Source organism: Ranitomeya imitator, chromosome 2 (genome assembly GCF_032444005.1).
Source record: "Ranitomeya imitator isolate aRanImi1 chromosome 2, aRanImi1.pri, whole genome shotgun sequence".
Classification (NCBI taxonomy): domain Eukaryota; kingdom Metazoa; phylum Chordata; class Amphibia; order Anura; family Dendrobatidae; genus Ranitomeya; species Ranitomeya imitator.
Genome location: NC_091283.1, coordinates 257,726,459 through 257,743,998, shown reverse-complemented (window position 1 = coordinate 257,743,998; position 17,540 = coordinate 257,726,459). Strand labels below are relative to the sequence as shown.

At 43.8% G+C, this 17,540-nt stretch overlaps 1 protein-coding gene across 1 annotated transcript in view; it reads left to right on the top strand.

The window, feature by feature from the left end:
- LOC138667368 (oocyte zinc finger protein XlCOF8.4-like) overlaps window positions 1-16,856 on the top strand; it is a 97,771-nt gene extending 80,915 nt beyond the window's left edge. The window contains exon 7 of the mRNA XM_069755594.1: window positions 16,321-16,856. Within this exon, the coding sequence (XP_069611695.1) occupies window positions 16,321-16,586 (266 nt within the window). The 3' untranslated portion in view covers window positions 16,587-16,856. The remainder of the gene's footprint in view (window positions 1-16,320) is intronic.
- Window positions 16,857-17,540: the final 684 nt, after the last annotated feature.

Below are 17,540 nucleotides of genomic sequence, written 5' to 3'. Positions count from 1 at the left end.
GTAGAAGCCTCGGCACGAGCAAAAAAGAATATATACAACGTGAGAGGTTTTACAAGATATAAAGTCTCGTACCGTGTGTTATATATGGCCCACCCTCACTTGATCTCCTGTATGATGATATTTGCAAAAATTGCAGCTCCCGCATTTAAAATTACCTGTGGGTACACTATCGGTGAGCCAATTGTTTCTATCGGTCCTGAAACGGTTCCGGACTATAATATCTCTGATGTTTTTACTCCGACGGCTAGCAAAAAGGGGGCCTCTTTCTACCACTTCTTTAAGATCACTGTCCTGACTGAGGATCTGCCAATTTTTACGTATAACCGATCTAATGTGATTGTCAAGCGGTCCGAATTTGAAACTAAAGACAAACTTTTTTTCTCGTTTTTTCTTAGAAGACATAGAAACATTGGTAGCCTTTGCTTTATCATAAGCGGCATTCAACACTGAAGGGGGATATCCTCGTTTTTTGAAACGATTAATTAAGTCCACTGACTGCCGCTCAAATCCTTCTGAATCATTGTTGATTCTTTTAACCCTAAGAATTTGGCTAAAAGGAAGGGATCGTTTCACATAGGGAGGATGGGCACTATTAAAGTGCAATAGTGAATTAGACGCAGATGGTTTACGGTATACCTCTGTGGACAGACCTCTTTCACTGGTGTACAATTTGACATCTAAAAACACCAAACTGGTGCCTCCAAATTGCGAGGTGAACCGCATATTCATGGTGTTGGATGTCCCCAGGTGCTCAACAAAATCGTTGAAAACATCCTGGCGTCCATCCCACACCATGAATATGTCATCGACATATCTAGCATAAAGCTTGATATGCCGAAGAAAAGGGTTACTTGAGGAATAAATGTATTCCTCTTCAAACCTGGCAAGAAAGAGGTTGGCCAGGGTACATGCGACGGGAGTACCCATCGCGGTACCCACCGTCTGCAAGTACCACTGGCCATCGAACTGAAAAGCATTATGCTCAAGAATGAATGAAAGTCCCTCACAAATAAAGTCAACCGTGTCCTGTCCAGTAGGCGTATTTTGTAAGATACGTCTGATTGTCTCCACTCCCAATGTTTGTGGTATGCGGGTATACAGGCTTTCGATATCTATCGATGTCAGAGAATAAGAATCATGCCATTCAAAATCTTTCAGAATTTGTAAAAAAGCTCCTGTGTCTTTTATGTAGGAGGGAACATCTAACAAAAGGGGGCGTAATAGCCAGTCAATGTATGAAGAAAGCGGCTCAGTCAGGGAGCCCACCCCTGACACAATAGGACGACCAGGGGGGGCTACTACCGACTTATGTAGTTTAGGTATATGATACCAATGGGGACGCCTTGGGAATTTAGGAAAAAGCTTCTCAGCTTGTTTAGATGAAAATACCCTTTTTTCCACGAAATGTCTTAAAAAAGAATGTAATAGATTTTTAAATTTTATAGTGGGGTCCCCTTTAAGTTTTGCATATGTTTCTTCATCAGACAATTGTCTTAAAGCTTCTGTTTTATAGTACTCTCTCGACAGCAACACGACGTTACCTCCCTTATCCGCATTACGGACAATCACATCAGACCAGTTTTGTATTTCAATTAAAGCCTGTCTTTTATCAGAAGATTATCTAAAGGTTGTTTATATATTAAGGCTTCTATGTCTCTCAACACCTGCATCTGAAAAATGTCAACAATGTTCCCTGGGGATATAGGGGGCATATAGGTGGACTTATTCCCTCCAGTAAAAGGTTGAACAACCATATCCTCCTCTATTCCTGACCGCGGAACAGTGTACAAAGAGTCAATAAGATCCCGTGTCTCTTCCCGTACCTCGTCAAATGGGTCCTCAGTGACAAAAAAGCCAAGGGGGCCCACGTGACAGGGTAATTCTCCTGGGAAAATTTCTCGAGGGGCTAGATTATTTTTGGCTGTGGAAAAAGATTTATGTAGATGGATTTTGCGTATCGCCTTGAATAAATCGATCTTGAAGTCCACTATATCGAACCGTTCTGGAAGACAAAAATTGAGTCCCTTAGTCCTTACTAAGGGACTCAATTGAGTCCTTACTAAGGGACTCAATTTTTGTCTTCCAGAACGGTTTTCCCAGGAGAATTACCCTGTCACGTGGGCCCCCTTGGCTTTTTTGTCACTGAGGACCCATTTGACGAGGTACGGGAAGAGACACGGGATCTTATTGACTCTTTGTACACTGTTCCGCGGTCAGGAATAGAGGAGGATATGGTTGTTCAACCTTTTACTGGAGGGAATAAATCCACCTATATGCCCCCTATATCCCCAGGGAACATTGTTGACATTTTTCAGATGCAGGTGTTGAGAGACATAGAGGACTTAATATATAAACAACCTTTAGATAATCTTCTGATAAAAGAAAAACAGGCTTTAATTGAAATACAAAACTGGTCTGATGTGATTGTCCGTAATGCGGATAAGGGAGGTAACGTCGTGTTGCTGTCGAGAGAGTACTATAAAACAGAAGCTTTAAGACAATTGTCTGATGAAGAAACATATGCAAAACTTAAAGGGGACCCCACTATAAAATTTAAAAATCTATTACATTCTTTTTTAAGACATTTCGTGGAAAAAAGGGTATTTTCATCTAAACAAGCTGAGAAGCTTTTTCCTAAATTCCCAAGGCGTCCCCATTGGTATCATATACCTAAACTACATAAGTCGGTAGTAGCCCCCCCTGGCCGTCCTATTGTGTCAGGGGTGGGCTCCCTGACTGAGCCGCTTTCTTCATACATTGACTGGCTATTACGCCTCCTTTTGTTAGATGTTCCCTCCTACATAAAAGACACAGGAGCTTTTTTACAAATTCTGAAAGATTTTGAATGGCATGATTCTTATTCTCTGACATCGATAGATATCGAAAGCCTGTATACCCGCATACCACAAACATTGGGAGTGGAGACAATCAGACGTATCTTACAAAATACGCCTACTGGACAGGACACGGTTGACTTTATTTGTGAGGGACTTTCATTCATTCTTGAGCATAATGCTTTTCAGTTCGATGGCCAGTGGTACTTGCAGACGGTGGGTACCGCGATGGGTACTCCCGTCGCATGTACCCTGGCCAACCTCTTTCTTGCCAGGTTTGAAGAGGAATACATTTATTCCTCAAGTAACCCTTTTCTTCGGCATATCAAGCTTTATGCTAGATATGTCGATGACATATTCATGGTGTGGGATGGACGCCAGGATGTTTTCAACGATTTTGTTGAGCACCTGGGGACATCCAACACCATGAATATGCGGTTCACCTCGCAATTTGGAGGCACCAGTTTGGTGTTTTTAGATGTCAAATTGTACACCAGTGAAAGAGGTCTGTCCACAGAGGTATACCGTAAACCATCTGCGTCTAATTCACTATTGCACTTTAATAGTGCCCATCCTCCCTATGTGAAACGATCCCTTCCTTTTAGCCAAATTCTTAGGGTTAAAAGAATCAACAATGATTCAGAAGGATTTGAGCGGCAGTCAGTGGACTTAATTAATCGTTTCAAAAAACGAGGATATCCCCCTTCAGTGTTGAATGCCGCTTATGATAAAGCAAAGGCTACCAATGTTTCTATGTCTTCTAAGAAAAAACGAGAAAAAAAGTTTGTCTTTAGTTTCAAATTCGGACCGCTTGACAATCACATTAGATCGGTTATACGTAAAAATTGGCAGATCCTCAGTCAGGACAGTGATCTTAAAGAAGTGGTAGAAAGAGGCCCCCTTTTTGTTAGCCGTCAGAGTAAAAACATCAGAGATATTATAGTCCGGAACCGTTTCAGGACCGATAGAAACAATTGGCTCACCGATAGTGTACCCACAGGTAATTTTAAATGCGGGAGCTGCAATTTTTGCTAATATCATCATACAGGAGATCCAGTGAGGGTGGGCCATATACAACACACGGTACGAGACTTTATATCTTGTAAAACCTCTCACGTTGTATATATTCTTTTTTGCTCGTGCCGAGGCTTCTACATCGGCAAAACTATTCGCCCCTTGTTTGTTCGCATTAGGGAGCATTTCAATTCTATAAAAACAGTGAAGGGTGCCCCCAGGTTGATAGAACATATTCGGACTTACCATGCGGGGGATGTTCAATCGTTGAGGTTTGCAGGTTTGGAGCGTGTCTCGCTGCCAGAGGGAGGAGGAGATCTGTGTCGTCTCTTGTTACGTAGAGAAGCCAGGTGGATTCTGCGCACTAACGCTGCAGGACCATCTGGTTTCAATGAAAAGGTCGACATGTCTGTCTTTTGTAAATATCAGTCTATTGGTTTCCAATTGTGTATTCAGTTTTCTAGATTGTGTTCTACGTCTGTTGTTTTTAATTACATGTTGTTTTTAATTTTCACATTATATTTTGTTTGAGCTTTGAGGGGAGGAGCTCGAGACTAGATCCGGTCCATATAACACTCCTCCAGCTCATTCACCATTAGGACCCGTTGAAGTGCCAGTAAGCACGAAACGGCCGTTGTCCATGGCCGATCCTGCCCCTCCCTGCTGTCCACCTTTTATGTTTCAATAAAGTGATGCATACCACACCAGGGTAAGTGCGCTCCTATTTTTTCTTATTTTTCATGATTTTAGGGTTTTCTTCATCCAGGCTCTCTTGAATCTAGTTCAATATTAAATAGTCTCCTGATGAATGAATCCAATGAATATTCATTTCTCTTAAGTAGCGGCACACGTGACCGCCGGCAGCAGCAGGAAGGGGATGGCTGACACTGCACACTACTGAAGAGCAATGAATACTCACTGCTCTCTGTGCACACTGTCCCGGCAAGTACTCCGGCAGCTATGCTCTGCTTGTGACGTCCCTGCCATGTGGTGCTCACAAGCATAAAGCAGCTGCTGGCATCTGAGCAGGACGCTGCGAGGAAGCGCCAGGTAGGTAAGTGTAATGTTTGGGTTTTTTTATGCTTTCTGATGGGACCATGCAAACCAGGATGGGGGTGGAAGTCAATTATAACGATTGGGCCATGCATGCCAGGACCGGGATGGGGTCAATCATACTAGAATAGAGATGGGGCCCTGCATACCAATATAGGGATGAGGAAGCCCTGCATACCAGGATGGGGGTGAGGGGCCATATATACCAGGATAGGGGATATTAAGTACAGAATTGACCACATTTTATTTGCTTCAATTTTTTTCCCCTAATTTCCTACTCTAAAACCTAGGTGCATCTTATCCAAAAAATACGGTGTATATATATATATATATTTATTTTTTTTTTCTCCAGTGAACTCATTCCTCATGTTTGGCCTTATTAAATAAAAACACTCATACTCCGCTGGTGTGCCGGCTCCAATTCAGCGGTGTAGAGACTCACTGTCCCGGACTTAGGTGAGGTTATTACATCACACGAGCCCTGCACCCGATCAGCGGCAGCTTCACTGTTCCTTCCTTTGGACGTATTGAACATGAACAGGAAGCCAGGGCTGCGGCTGCTCTCTGAATTACTCATGATGCTTGATTTGTCCGAAGGTGGGGACAGTGACGTCGGCGCTGATTAAGCACAGTGTTCATAACACAAAATCCTCAAAAGAGCCCCAAGAACACAAACGCCAATACCAGTGAAACGGTGCCAGCATAGGAGGTTTGTATACGTGTTTTTTTTTAACAGGACCAAACGAGGAATGAGAAGGGCTTGTCCAACTAGTTGTCAACCTTTTTAAACATCAAAAATCCCACACAGGGACAGCCATTATTATACCTAGAGGGTGAGAAATGAATTACAGGAAAATCGTATTTTGTTGACCTTAAAAAATAACTCTGATGGGGAGAACCTATATATATTATTGACAAATTGTACAAAACATGATGCGCGCAGCGTGCATTCAAGGATGGAATATTATATGGGCGTTTTATAGGATAAACCAAACACCAACAGAAAGTAAACAACCCAAAACAAACATCAGTAAAATTAACTCCTCTTTATTAGGTAAAGTATAAAAGCATTGCACCATTTTCCGATACCCTTAGCATCTCCATTTTTCATGATCTTCGGTTGGGTGAGGGCTTATTTTTTGCGTGCTGAGTTATAATGATACCATTTTGGTGCAGATACGATCTTTTGATCACCCATTATTGCATTTTAATGCAATGTTGCGGTGACCAAAAATTGTAATTGTGACATTTTGACTTTTTCTCGTTACGCTGTTTAATAATCGGGTTAATTTTTTTTCTATATTGATAGATCAAGCAATTTTGAATTTGGCGATACCAAATATGTGTGTATTTGATTTTTTTGTTATTATTGTTTTATTTTGAATGGGGCGAAAGGGGGTGATTGGAACTTTTTTACTTAATATTTTTAAAAACATTTTTTTTTTTTTTTTTACTTTTGGTATTGTGAAGACCTACAGCATTGTATCTTAATTAACCAGATGACTATTTTTAGCAAACAAAGGATAATAGAATGTTATCTGTATGTTGGCTTTCAAATTTAAGTGTTGATTTCTTGTGGGTCAAGAAAACAGACTTTTGTTTGTGTAGGCCTGTAATATTGACTTTTATTGTGGCTTATCCTTGATCACTAGTGATGTTTGCTGATATGCTAATTATGCATTGTGTTATTGAGACAGTTTGTTGACTTCTAAAGCAGAGAGGGAAAAACTATGCAAATAGTTTAAATAATGAGGTAATGCTACTTGACTTGTTTCCTTTCTTACCCTTTATGTAAATACTGAATTGGGACACTTGTTAAGTCTAAACATAGGTGACATGCCTCTGTATAAAGAGAGAGAGCGAGAAACAGCCAGAGAGATTCTGCCAAGACATCCATACATCTCGAAAGGACCAGAGACAGGACAGCAGCCATTTTACATCATGGCTCCAATACAAGGGACACGGATCTATAATTCTATAGGAAACAACCCAGGGGTTTTCCGCCTCGGTTGGAAAAATACAGATCTGCTCCATTGACCATCGCTGAACCATGGATACATTTGGAGAAGCCAGGTTGTGATCCTCAGATCAACTGGCCTTGTACCTTGTATGGACTGTCATCTTCCTACACTTGTTGTTACCTCCTCTCTGTGTGTGCCAAAGGTGGAGTAACCAACTCTGGAATATGAAGCCAGGTTATGCTCCTCGGATCAACTGGCTTTGTATGGACTGGCATCTTCCTACGATTGTCGTTACCTCATCTGCGTGTGTGTGCCACAGGTGAGGTAGTGACCCTGGAATATCTGTAGTCACAGGTGCTATTATCAGGGCGAGTCAGCGGAAGGGTGAGACTCTTATGGGCACCATCTTGGCTACTGTGCTGGGACTGTTCTATATGTTCTCTGCCTGTTTTGTGGTACAATAAAGCATTGTCACACTTTTTACCCTCACCTTGTGTTGTCTGAGTAGCGTTTTGCCCATGTTAAAAGGAGAGCGGGAGTTTGGCGAGACGATCCCTGGTCCATGAGTTTTTGGCTAATGGGCGGCGCTCATAGCAATCCGGCAGTGACAACCATAGACTTCTGCTGGAGAACTCTGGTTGTCATGCCAACCCACTGGTGACCAGCAATAATGTGATGGGGTCACTGATGGGCTGGATTTCTGGCGCTCTTGCTGACATGTGCCAGAAAAGACGTGGGCTCAGTGCTGGAGTCCAAATCAAAGGGGGGGAGTCCGACATCGGCATACATTTACGCCTGATGTTGGGAAGGGGTTACAAGGGATTGTTTCTACAGAGACAAGTGGTAATCATAGTAACATAGTTAGTAAGGCCGAAAAAAGACATTTGTCCATCCAGTTCAGCCTATATTCCATCATAATAAATACCCAGATCTACGTCCTTCTACAGAACCTAATAATTGTATGATACAATATTGTTCTGCTCCAGGAAGACATCCAGGCCTCTCTTGAACCCCTCGACTGAGTTCGCCATCACCACCTCCTCAGGCAAGCAATTCCAGATTCTCACTGCCCTAACAGTAAAGAATCCTCTTCTATGTTGGTGGAAAAACCTTCTCTCCTCCAGACGCAAAGAATGCCCCCTTGTGCCCGTCACCTTCCTTGGTATAAACAGATCCTCAGCGAGATATTTGTATTGTCCCCTTATATACTTATACATGGTTATTAGATCGCCCCTCAGTCGTCTTTTTTCTAGACTAAATAATCCTAATTTCGCTAATCTATCTGGGTATTGTAGTTCTCCCATCCCCTTTATTAATTTTGTTGCCCTCCTTTGTACTCTCTCTAGTTCCATTATATCCTTCCTGAGCACCGGTGCCCAAAACTGGACACAGTACTCCATGTGCGGTCTAACTAGGGATTTGTACAGAGGCAGTATAATGCTCTCATCATGTGTATCCAGACCTCTTTTAATGCACCCCATGATCCTGTTTGCCTTGGCAGCTGCTGCCTGGCACTGGCTGCTCCAGGTAATCAATCATGTATACATACATATATGTATGTGTGTAAAGCCACGCCCATTTCACATAGCCCTACCCACTCCACATAGCCACACTCACTCCACACACAAAGCTCCGTATAATAAATATCTAATATACTGTATATCTTTCATAGGCATATCTTCTTGACCACAACAGGTTACACTACCTGTGTTGCCCATAGCAACCATTGGTTGATATGAGCAACAGTTTTCCTTGTAGACAGTTGTGGTAACTGAGGCAAATTATTCTCATTTCTATGGAAATAACACAATTTATTACTGTGCCGACACAGACCTCCCTCTGCCACAGACTGCAGGGGGCCCAGAATCAGGATCTTTTCTTTGTCTGGCATGAAACATCTCATTAACTTAAAACTTCAAACACAGATTAACCCCTTCACCCAGAAACCTGTTTTCAACTTCCTGACCAGGCCATTTTTTTCAATTCTGACCACTGTCCCTTTATGAGGTCATAACGGGAACGGATCCTGGTGATTCTGAGATTGTTTTCTCGTGACATATTGTACTTTATGATAGTGGTAAAATTTCTTCGATATGACTTGCATATTTTTGTGAGAAAAAAGAAATTTGGCAAAAATTTTAGTTTTTATGCTCTTAAATTAGTCATCATACAAAATGGTTAATAAATAACATTACCCACATGTCTGCTTTACTTTAGCACAATTTTGGAAACATATTTTTCCAGGACCTCCCCCTGACAGCACTCTGAAGGACGTCCTCCTCGCAGGGACAGGAAAAACAACACGAGAGGTTAAAAGTTCCCACTCCGCCACTTCAGTGTTTTTCCTGTCCCTGCATGGAGGGACACACGAGAGTCAGCAGAAGCTTACCGGACCGGAGGGCTCAGGGGGATCGTGCGGTTGGTCCAAAATCTTTCCTCCTCTTCGGTAGCCCAGGGCAGAAACTTCCCGGGTGGGAGTCCCTCTGCCCAGAGACCAGTCGAGCAGAAGGGCTCCAGGGTGAGCCGCTTCCTTCCAGGGGGGGCTCTCGGCTCAGGCGTCATGCTGGAGAAGAGGCGCCAGGAAGGAGAAGAGGCGCGGGAACCCACATGCTCACATACGAGCATGGAGGGGTCAGCAGAACCTCCGGAGACCAGCGTGCATTCCACTGTGTGGAAAGCGGAAGTAAGTGATCAGTGTAGCCGAAGCGTCATTTCCGGTGACGTCGGTGGACGTCATTTCCGGGAACGTCGGCGGCCTAGCAGGCGTTCCACCGGGTGGAACGCAGAAAGTCGTCATAATCGAGCGCTGATCCAGGTGATAGCAGCGTATGGTCGTCCAGCGTTCCACAGCAGGAGGAACGGCAGGCACCAGATTTGAATTAGGACGCACAGGCTTCCAACCACAGGAATCTGTGGTAACTCAGTCCAGAGTCACGAGGTGGCGCAGGGGCTGGAGCTGAGGTCTGCAATGCCGGAGACAAAGGGTGAGTGCAGCGGTGCTGCTATATCCTTCTGGTAGGGGATGTCACAGTTACACAGCCCTGATTATTTTTTTAACAGAGGATATGGAACTCAGGAGTGAGGAGGCGGGGTTAGTACATAGCGCAGATGTATCTACTCACTTATTTCTAGACACTAATCAGTACCCATTATGCTTAGGATAAGGAGGTTACGCAGACATCCCTCCCAGCGACAAAAAAGTCAGGCAAGGCTTTGGCAAAGTCCAGACGATGCTCCATATGTCATGTAAAGTTGCCTGAAGCATATAAGAAAGATCTTTGCGGATCCTGTATCTCTAAGGTTGTAAGAGAGGAACAACTATCATTGTTATCAGAGATGAGGAGTTTAATTCGGGAGGAAGTACAAAGTTCGTTAGCTACCATGGCACAGCAGTATTCCTCCAGCCCAAGTCTGAGTCGCAAGAGATCGCGAATGGACCCAGATCAAGGGGATATGGATATTTCTTCTAAAGAAGCCTCTAGGAGAACAGGATCAGGGAAGGAAGTTTCTCTTTCCTGTGGAAGACAGAAGAATTAGTTCAAGCAGTGAGAAATACGATGCAAATGAAGGAAGAGCCGCGTCCAAAGTCCAGACAGGATTTGATGTTTGGAGGGCTTAATCGCAAAGACAGACTGTGTTCCCAGTGAGCGAACACATCAGACTTATGATATTGCAAGAATGGAAGAATTGAAAAAATGTACAGAGCCAATCCAAAATACCCCCCAAAAAATATAAATAATAACAAAGTCAATAATGAGATAATGGGATATGGCCAATACACAAGGAAAAAAGTGGCAAACCACTCGGGATATATAGCAAAACACTACAAAAAAGAAACCCAGAATAATATAGACCTTGATAGAAAAATATAAGGGAGAAATAGGTACAGTGGGGCAAAAAAGTATTTAGTCAGTCAGCAATAGTGCAAGTTCCACCACTTAAAAAGATGAGAGGCGTCTGTAATTTACATCATAGGTAGACCTCAACTATGGGAGACAAACTGAGAAAAAAAAATCCAGAAAATCACATTGTCTGTTTTTTTATCATTTTATTTGCATATTATGGTGGAAAATAAGTATTTGGTCAGAAACAAACAAGATTTCTGGCTCTCACAGACCTGTAACTTCTTCTTTAAGAGTCTCCTCTTTCCTCCACTCATTACCTGTAGTAATGGCACCTGTTTAAACTTGTTATCAGTATAAAAAGACACCTGTGCACACCCTCAAACAGTCTGACTCCAAACTCCACTATGGTGAAGACCAAAGAGCTGTCAAAGGACACCAGAAACAAAATTGTAGCCCTGTACCAGGCTGGGAAGACTGAATCTGCAATAGCCAACCAGCTTGGAGTGAAGAAATCAACAGTGGGAGCAATAATTAGAAAATGGAAGAAAAAAAATACAAAACAATATCACCGGCGCTCTACACCTCAACCCACTTGAAAAAATGGGGATAGCCTAGTACAATAACCCAGCTGCTGGTGACCACAGAACATGTGCCACTTTCTGAAAGAACCAAAAAATATATTGTAAATAACGGCACCGCGCTCGGGTTATGAAAGGAATGCCATTACCCTAATACTCCTGAATAAGCTGGTGAACACATATGTCCTGCTGCCAACAAAATATGGGCTGCTGCACTCTAATCAGACGCTGCCCTGTTATGTGCTTGCAATAAGCCCCTACTAGGAAACAATATTCAGGAGCTGAATAGAAAAAAAGGGGGATGAAAGGAAGAGGTTCCTTACCGTGAAAAAGCAATACTGGGTACACTTCACTGCTGATGGGCGTGTGCACAGGTGAGGCACAGTCATGAACGCTGGCGATGATGAGAGGGTGGACACGCAGGAGCGTGTGCGGCTGGGCGGTGCGGATGCAGTACAATCCGTGCCAGCTGGCGATGTCCGGAGGGTGGGCACACAGGAGCGTGTGCGGATGAGCGGTATGAGGTGCCGATACTGAGTGCAGAGCCAGGGAACGTCCCGGCCGGAGGCGTCCCTGGTTGCACTAGGAAAACAAGATGGCCGACCCTGACAAGCAGGGTGTGACGTCACAGGCCTACGGAGGCTCCCGAGGACAAAAAGGATTACCAACGTGTTTCAAAGGTTAACCCTGATGAAGAAGGGCGCTCACCCTTTGAAACGCGTTGGTAATCCTTTTTGTCCTCGGGAGCCTCCGTAGGCCTGTGACGTCACACGCTGCTTGTCAGCGTCGGCCATCTTGTTTTCCTAGTGCAACCAGGGACGCCTCCGGCTGGGACGTTCCCTGGCTCTGCACTCAGTATCGGCACCTCATACCGCTCGTCCGCACACGCTCCTGTGTGCCCACCCTCCGGACATCGCCAGCTGGCACGGATTGTACTGCATCCGCACCGCCCAGCCGCACACGCTCCTGCGTGTCCACCCTCTCATCATCGCCAGCGTTCATGACTGTGCCTCACCTGTGCACACGCCCATCAGCAGTGAAGTGTACCCAGTATTGCTTTTTCACGGTAAGGAACCTCTTCCTTTCATCCCCCTTTTTTTCTATTCAGCTCCTGAATATTGTTTCCTAGTAGGGGCTTATTGCAAGCACATAACAGGGCAGCGCCTGATTAGAGTGCAGCAGCCCATATTTTGTTGGCAGCAGGACATATGTGTTCACCAGCTTATTCAGGAGTATTAGGGTAATGGCATTCCTTTCATAATCCCGAGCGCGGTGCCGTTATTTACAGAAAATGGAAGACATACAAGACCACTGATAATCTCCCTCGATCTGGGGCTCCACGCAAAATCCCACCCCATGGGGTCAGAATGATCACAAGAACGGTGAGCAAAAATCCCAGAACCACGCGGGGGGACCTAGTGAATGAACTGCAGAGAGCTGGGACCAATGTAACAAGGCCTACCATAAGTAACACACTATGCCACCATGGACTCAGATCCTGCAGTGCCAGACGTGTCCCAGTGCTTAAGCCAGTACATGTCCGGGCCCGTCTGAAGTTTGCTAGAGAGCATTTGGATGATCCAGAGGAGTTTTGGGAGAATGTCCTATGGTCTGATGAAACCAAACTGGAACTGTTTGGTAGAAACACAACTTGTCGTGTTTGGAGGAAAAAGAATACTGAGTTGCATCCATCACACACCATACCTACTGTAAAGCATGGTGGTGGAAACATCATGCTTTGGGGCTGTTTCTCTGCAAAGGGGCCAGGAAGACTGATCCAGGTACATGAAAGAATGAATGGGGCCATGTATCATGAGATTTTGAGTGCAAACCTCCTTCCATCAGCAAGGGCATTGAAGATGAAACGTGGCTGGGTCTTTCAACATGACAATGATCCAAAGCACACCGCCAGGGCAACGAAGGAGTGGCTTCGTAAGAAGCATTTCAAGGTCCTGGAGTGGCCTAGCCAGTCTCCAGATCTGAACCCTATAGAAAACCTTTGGAGGGAGTTGAAAGTCCGTGTTGCCAAGCGAAAAGCCAAAAACATCACTGCTCTAGAGGAGATCTGCATGGAGGAATGGGCCAACATACCAACAACAGTGTGTGGCAACCTTGTGAAGACTTACAGAAAACGTTTGACCTCTGTCATTGCCAACAAAGGATATATTACAAAGTATTGAGATGAAATTTTGTTTCTGACCAAATACTTATTTTCCACCATAATATGCAAATAAAATGATAAAAAAACAGACAATGTGATTTTCTGGATATTTTTTTCTCAGTTTGTCTCCCATAGTTGAGGTCTACCTATGATGTAAATTACAGACGCCTCTCATCTTTTTAAGTGGTGGAACTTGCACTATTGCTGACTGACTAAATACTTTTTTGCCCCACTGTATAAAATATGCCTTTCGGACGCTAATCCTTCTAGTCCCCTGACGAAGGATTAGTGTCCGAAACGCGCGTCGGGGTGCTCTGTATTCTGGAGGGATGGACTCATACAGGTATATCCATTCATCTTTTTACCGATCATCTTTTTACCCTATGTCTTATCCTTTGTGCGCCGGGTTGAAACCCTTACTATTGATCGGTCCTAGTGACTGATACATTGTGACTTTTTGAATAGAATGTGCCATTGTATGCACTTATGTGCACTTAGATGTATTCAGCCATATAGTGCACCTGCACTGAGCCACACGGTGTATCGCTATATACTGATGCACATTCATTTTTAGGCACACTGTGCTCCTCCCAGCCTATTTAATTATATTTAGTTTCACTGTGGTCTCTCTGTACCTAGGTGGTTTTATACCTGGGCATATTTGAAACATACGGTGCACCTATATCCGCCACAATATTTGATAGTCTTTTTCAGGCCCTATATATATATATATATATATATATATATATATACAGTGGGGCAAAAAAGTATTTAGTCAGTCAGCAATAGTGCAAGTTCCACCACTTAAAAAGATGAGAGGCGTCTGTAATTTACATCATAGGTAGACCTCAACTATGGGAGACAAACTGAGAAAAAAAAATCCAGAAAATCACATTGTCTGTTTTTTTAACATTTTATTTGCATATTATGGTGGAAAATAAGTATTTTGTCAGAAACAAAATTTCATCTCAATACTTTGTAATATATCCTTTGTTGGCAATGACAGAGGTCAAACGTTTTCTGTAAGTCTTCACAAGTTTGCCACACACTGTTGTTGGTATGTTGGCCCATTCCTCCATGCAGATCTCCTCTAGAGCAGTGATGTTTTTGGCTTTTCACTTGGCAACACGGAATTTCAACTCCCTCCAAAGGTTTTCTATAGGGTTGAGATCTGGAGACTGGCTAGGCCACTCCAGGACCTTGAAATGCTTCTTACGAAGCCACTCCTTCGTTGCCCTGGTGGTGTGCTTTGGATCATTGTCATGTTGAAAGACCCAGCCACGTTTCATCTTCAATGCCCTTGCTGATGGAAGGAGGTTTGCACTCAAAATTTCACGATACATGGCCCCATTCATTCTTTCATGTACCCGGATCAGTCGTCCTGGCCCCTTTGCAGAGAAACAGCCCCAAAGCATGATGTTTCCACCACCATGCTTTACAGTAGGTATGGTGTTTGATGGATGCAACTCAGTATTCTTTTTCCTCCAAACACGACAAGTTGTGTTTCTACCAAACAGTTCCAGTTTGGTTTCATCAGACCATAGGACATTCTCCCAAAATTCCTCTGGATCATCCAAATGCTCTCTAGCAAACTTCAGACGGGCCCGAACATGTACTGGCTTAAGCAGTGGGACACGTCTGGCACTGCAGGATCTGAGTCCATGGTGGCGTAGTGTGTTACTTATGGTAGGCCTTGTTACATTGGTCCCAGCTCTCTGCAGTTCATTCATTAGGTCCCCCTGCGTGGTTCTGGGATTTTTGCTCGCCGTTCTTGTGATCATTCTGACCCCACGGGGTGGGATTTTGCGTGGAGCCCCAGATCGAGGGAGATTATCAGTGGTCTTGTATGTCTTCCATTTTCTAATTATTGCTCCCACTGTTGATTTCTTCACTCCAAGCTGGTTGGCTATTGCAGATTCAGTCTTCCCAGCCTGGTGCAGGGCTACAATTTTGTTTCTGGTGTCCTTTGACAGCTCTTTGGTCTTCACCATAGTGGAGTTTGGAGTCAGACTGTTTGAGGGTGTGCACAGGTGTCTTTTTATACTGATAACAAGTTTAAACAGGTGCCATTACTACAGGTAATGAGTGGAGGAAAGAGGAGACTCTTAAAGAAGAAGTTACAGGTCTGTGAGAGCCAGAAATCTTGATTGTTTGTTTCTGACCAAATACTTATTTTCCACCATAATATGCAAATAAAATGTTAAAAAAACAGACAATGTGATTTTCTGGATTTTTTTTTCTCAGTTTGTCTCCCATAGTTGAGGTCTACCTATGATGTAAATTACAGACGCCTCTCATTTTTTTAAGTGGTGGAACTTGCACTATTGCTGACTGACTAAATACTTTTTTGCCCCACTGTATATATATATATATATATATATATATATATAATTTTTAACACATTTTTTTCTCATACTTCATTTATATATCTTTATCCCCTGTGCTTATAGTGTAATACACACTTTCACACTAATACACATTTTGGTATCATGTTTGTACATCTATTATGTTTGCACTTTATTATTATTTTTTCTATTTTTTTGCAACATTATAGATATGTGATTTTTTTATATCTGTTTGAGATTTGTGATTTCTTTGGCACTATGCACTTTGTAAAGTTGTACATATATATTAGTCCTGACGTAGACTCTGGCGGTTATCTTGGATAGCCATATTACAAAATTAGACAGTGTATTTTGTACTTTATTATCTTTAGTCCGACCGTAATATTATATATATATCTTTTTTAACTCCGAATACAGGCACACTGTTGGTGCCATTGCCAATATGTTTAAATAAAGGCTTATTTTATACCTATTTGTCCCTAATATTTTTCTATCAAGGTCTATATTATTCTGGGTTTCTTTTTTGTAGTGTTTTGCCAAGAAAGGAAGAATGCAGAACGTAGACTGGCAATGTCCCGAGAATTTAAAGACCGTCTACCGTTTGACCTAGAGGATATCAAAATATGGGAAGAGATCCCGAAAGTCGACGTACCTCTGGCCAAGGTTACAAAGAAAACAGCTATTCCTTTTGAGGATTCGTCAAGCCTGAGATGCCATGGACCGCAAGGCAGATATTCTCTTGATTCGAGCTTGGGAAACGTCGGCGGCTCTGATAAAGGCTCTGATAAAGGCTAACATAGCTGCCACGTCAGTGGCCAGGTCCATGTATTTGTCGATGGGACAGTTAGAGGAACATTTGGTTAATAATAAAACCCTGCGGGCTGATATAATTTCTTCCCTACCCATCATAAAATCTGCCACAGCCTTCATGGCGGATACGTCAGTGGAATCAGTGAGATTTGCAGCCAGAAATAGTTCCTTATCTAATGCAACCCGTAGGGCTATATGGCTTAAATCTTGATCAGGAGATAATGCCTCTAAAAATAAATTATGTGCCATTCCTTTTTCAGGATCCAGGGTATTTGGACAGGCATTAGATGACATTTTAGAATTCGCGTCGGATAATAAAAAAGGTTTTTCTCTTCGCCACGACAGCACCCACTTGAGAGAGGGGATCCGCCCCTAGGAACAGGAAACCCTATGGAGAGAATAAAAGGGGCGGTCCCCCTCGCTCCCACAGTTGGTTTCCTGTTCCTACGGGAGACCTGGAGAGAAGAGGATGCCCAGCCTGGATGCCGCTTGCGCAGTTTACCTGTATAGGGACGGCAAGGGCTCCAGAGCTGGAAGCAGCGTCGGGGGTTCTATGGCAGCTTCCCCCCTCTGCTGGCAGGTACCGTGAGGCCAGGATCGGGGAGTCGCCTGGGTCACGGAGGTCCATCCAGCTGACCTGCAGGGACCGGACCGCTGGGGTAAGAGAACCTGTGACGCCATCTTCAGGTGGCGTACAGGCAGCGTGTGGCCCAGTGTTATGTCCCCCGGAAGTATTACTACAACTTCCGGGGTGATGCAGGAGGAGGACGGCGCCTGCGCGATCGCTGGATGGAGGCGCAGGCGCGTACAGCAGAGCCGCAACCCAGATGTAGTGGTCACTTCCGGGTGCGACAGGAAGAAGATGGCGGCCCCCATTACAAAAGGACACCGGTACTGATACCCGGCGTCCATCATGGCATCTCCCCAGGACACAGCGTT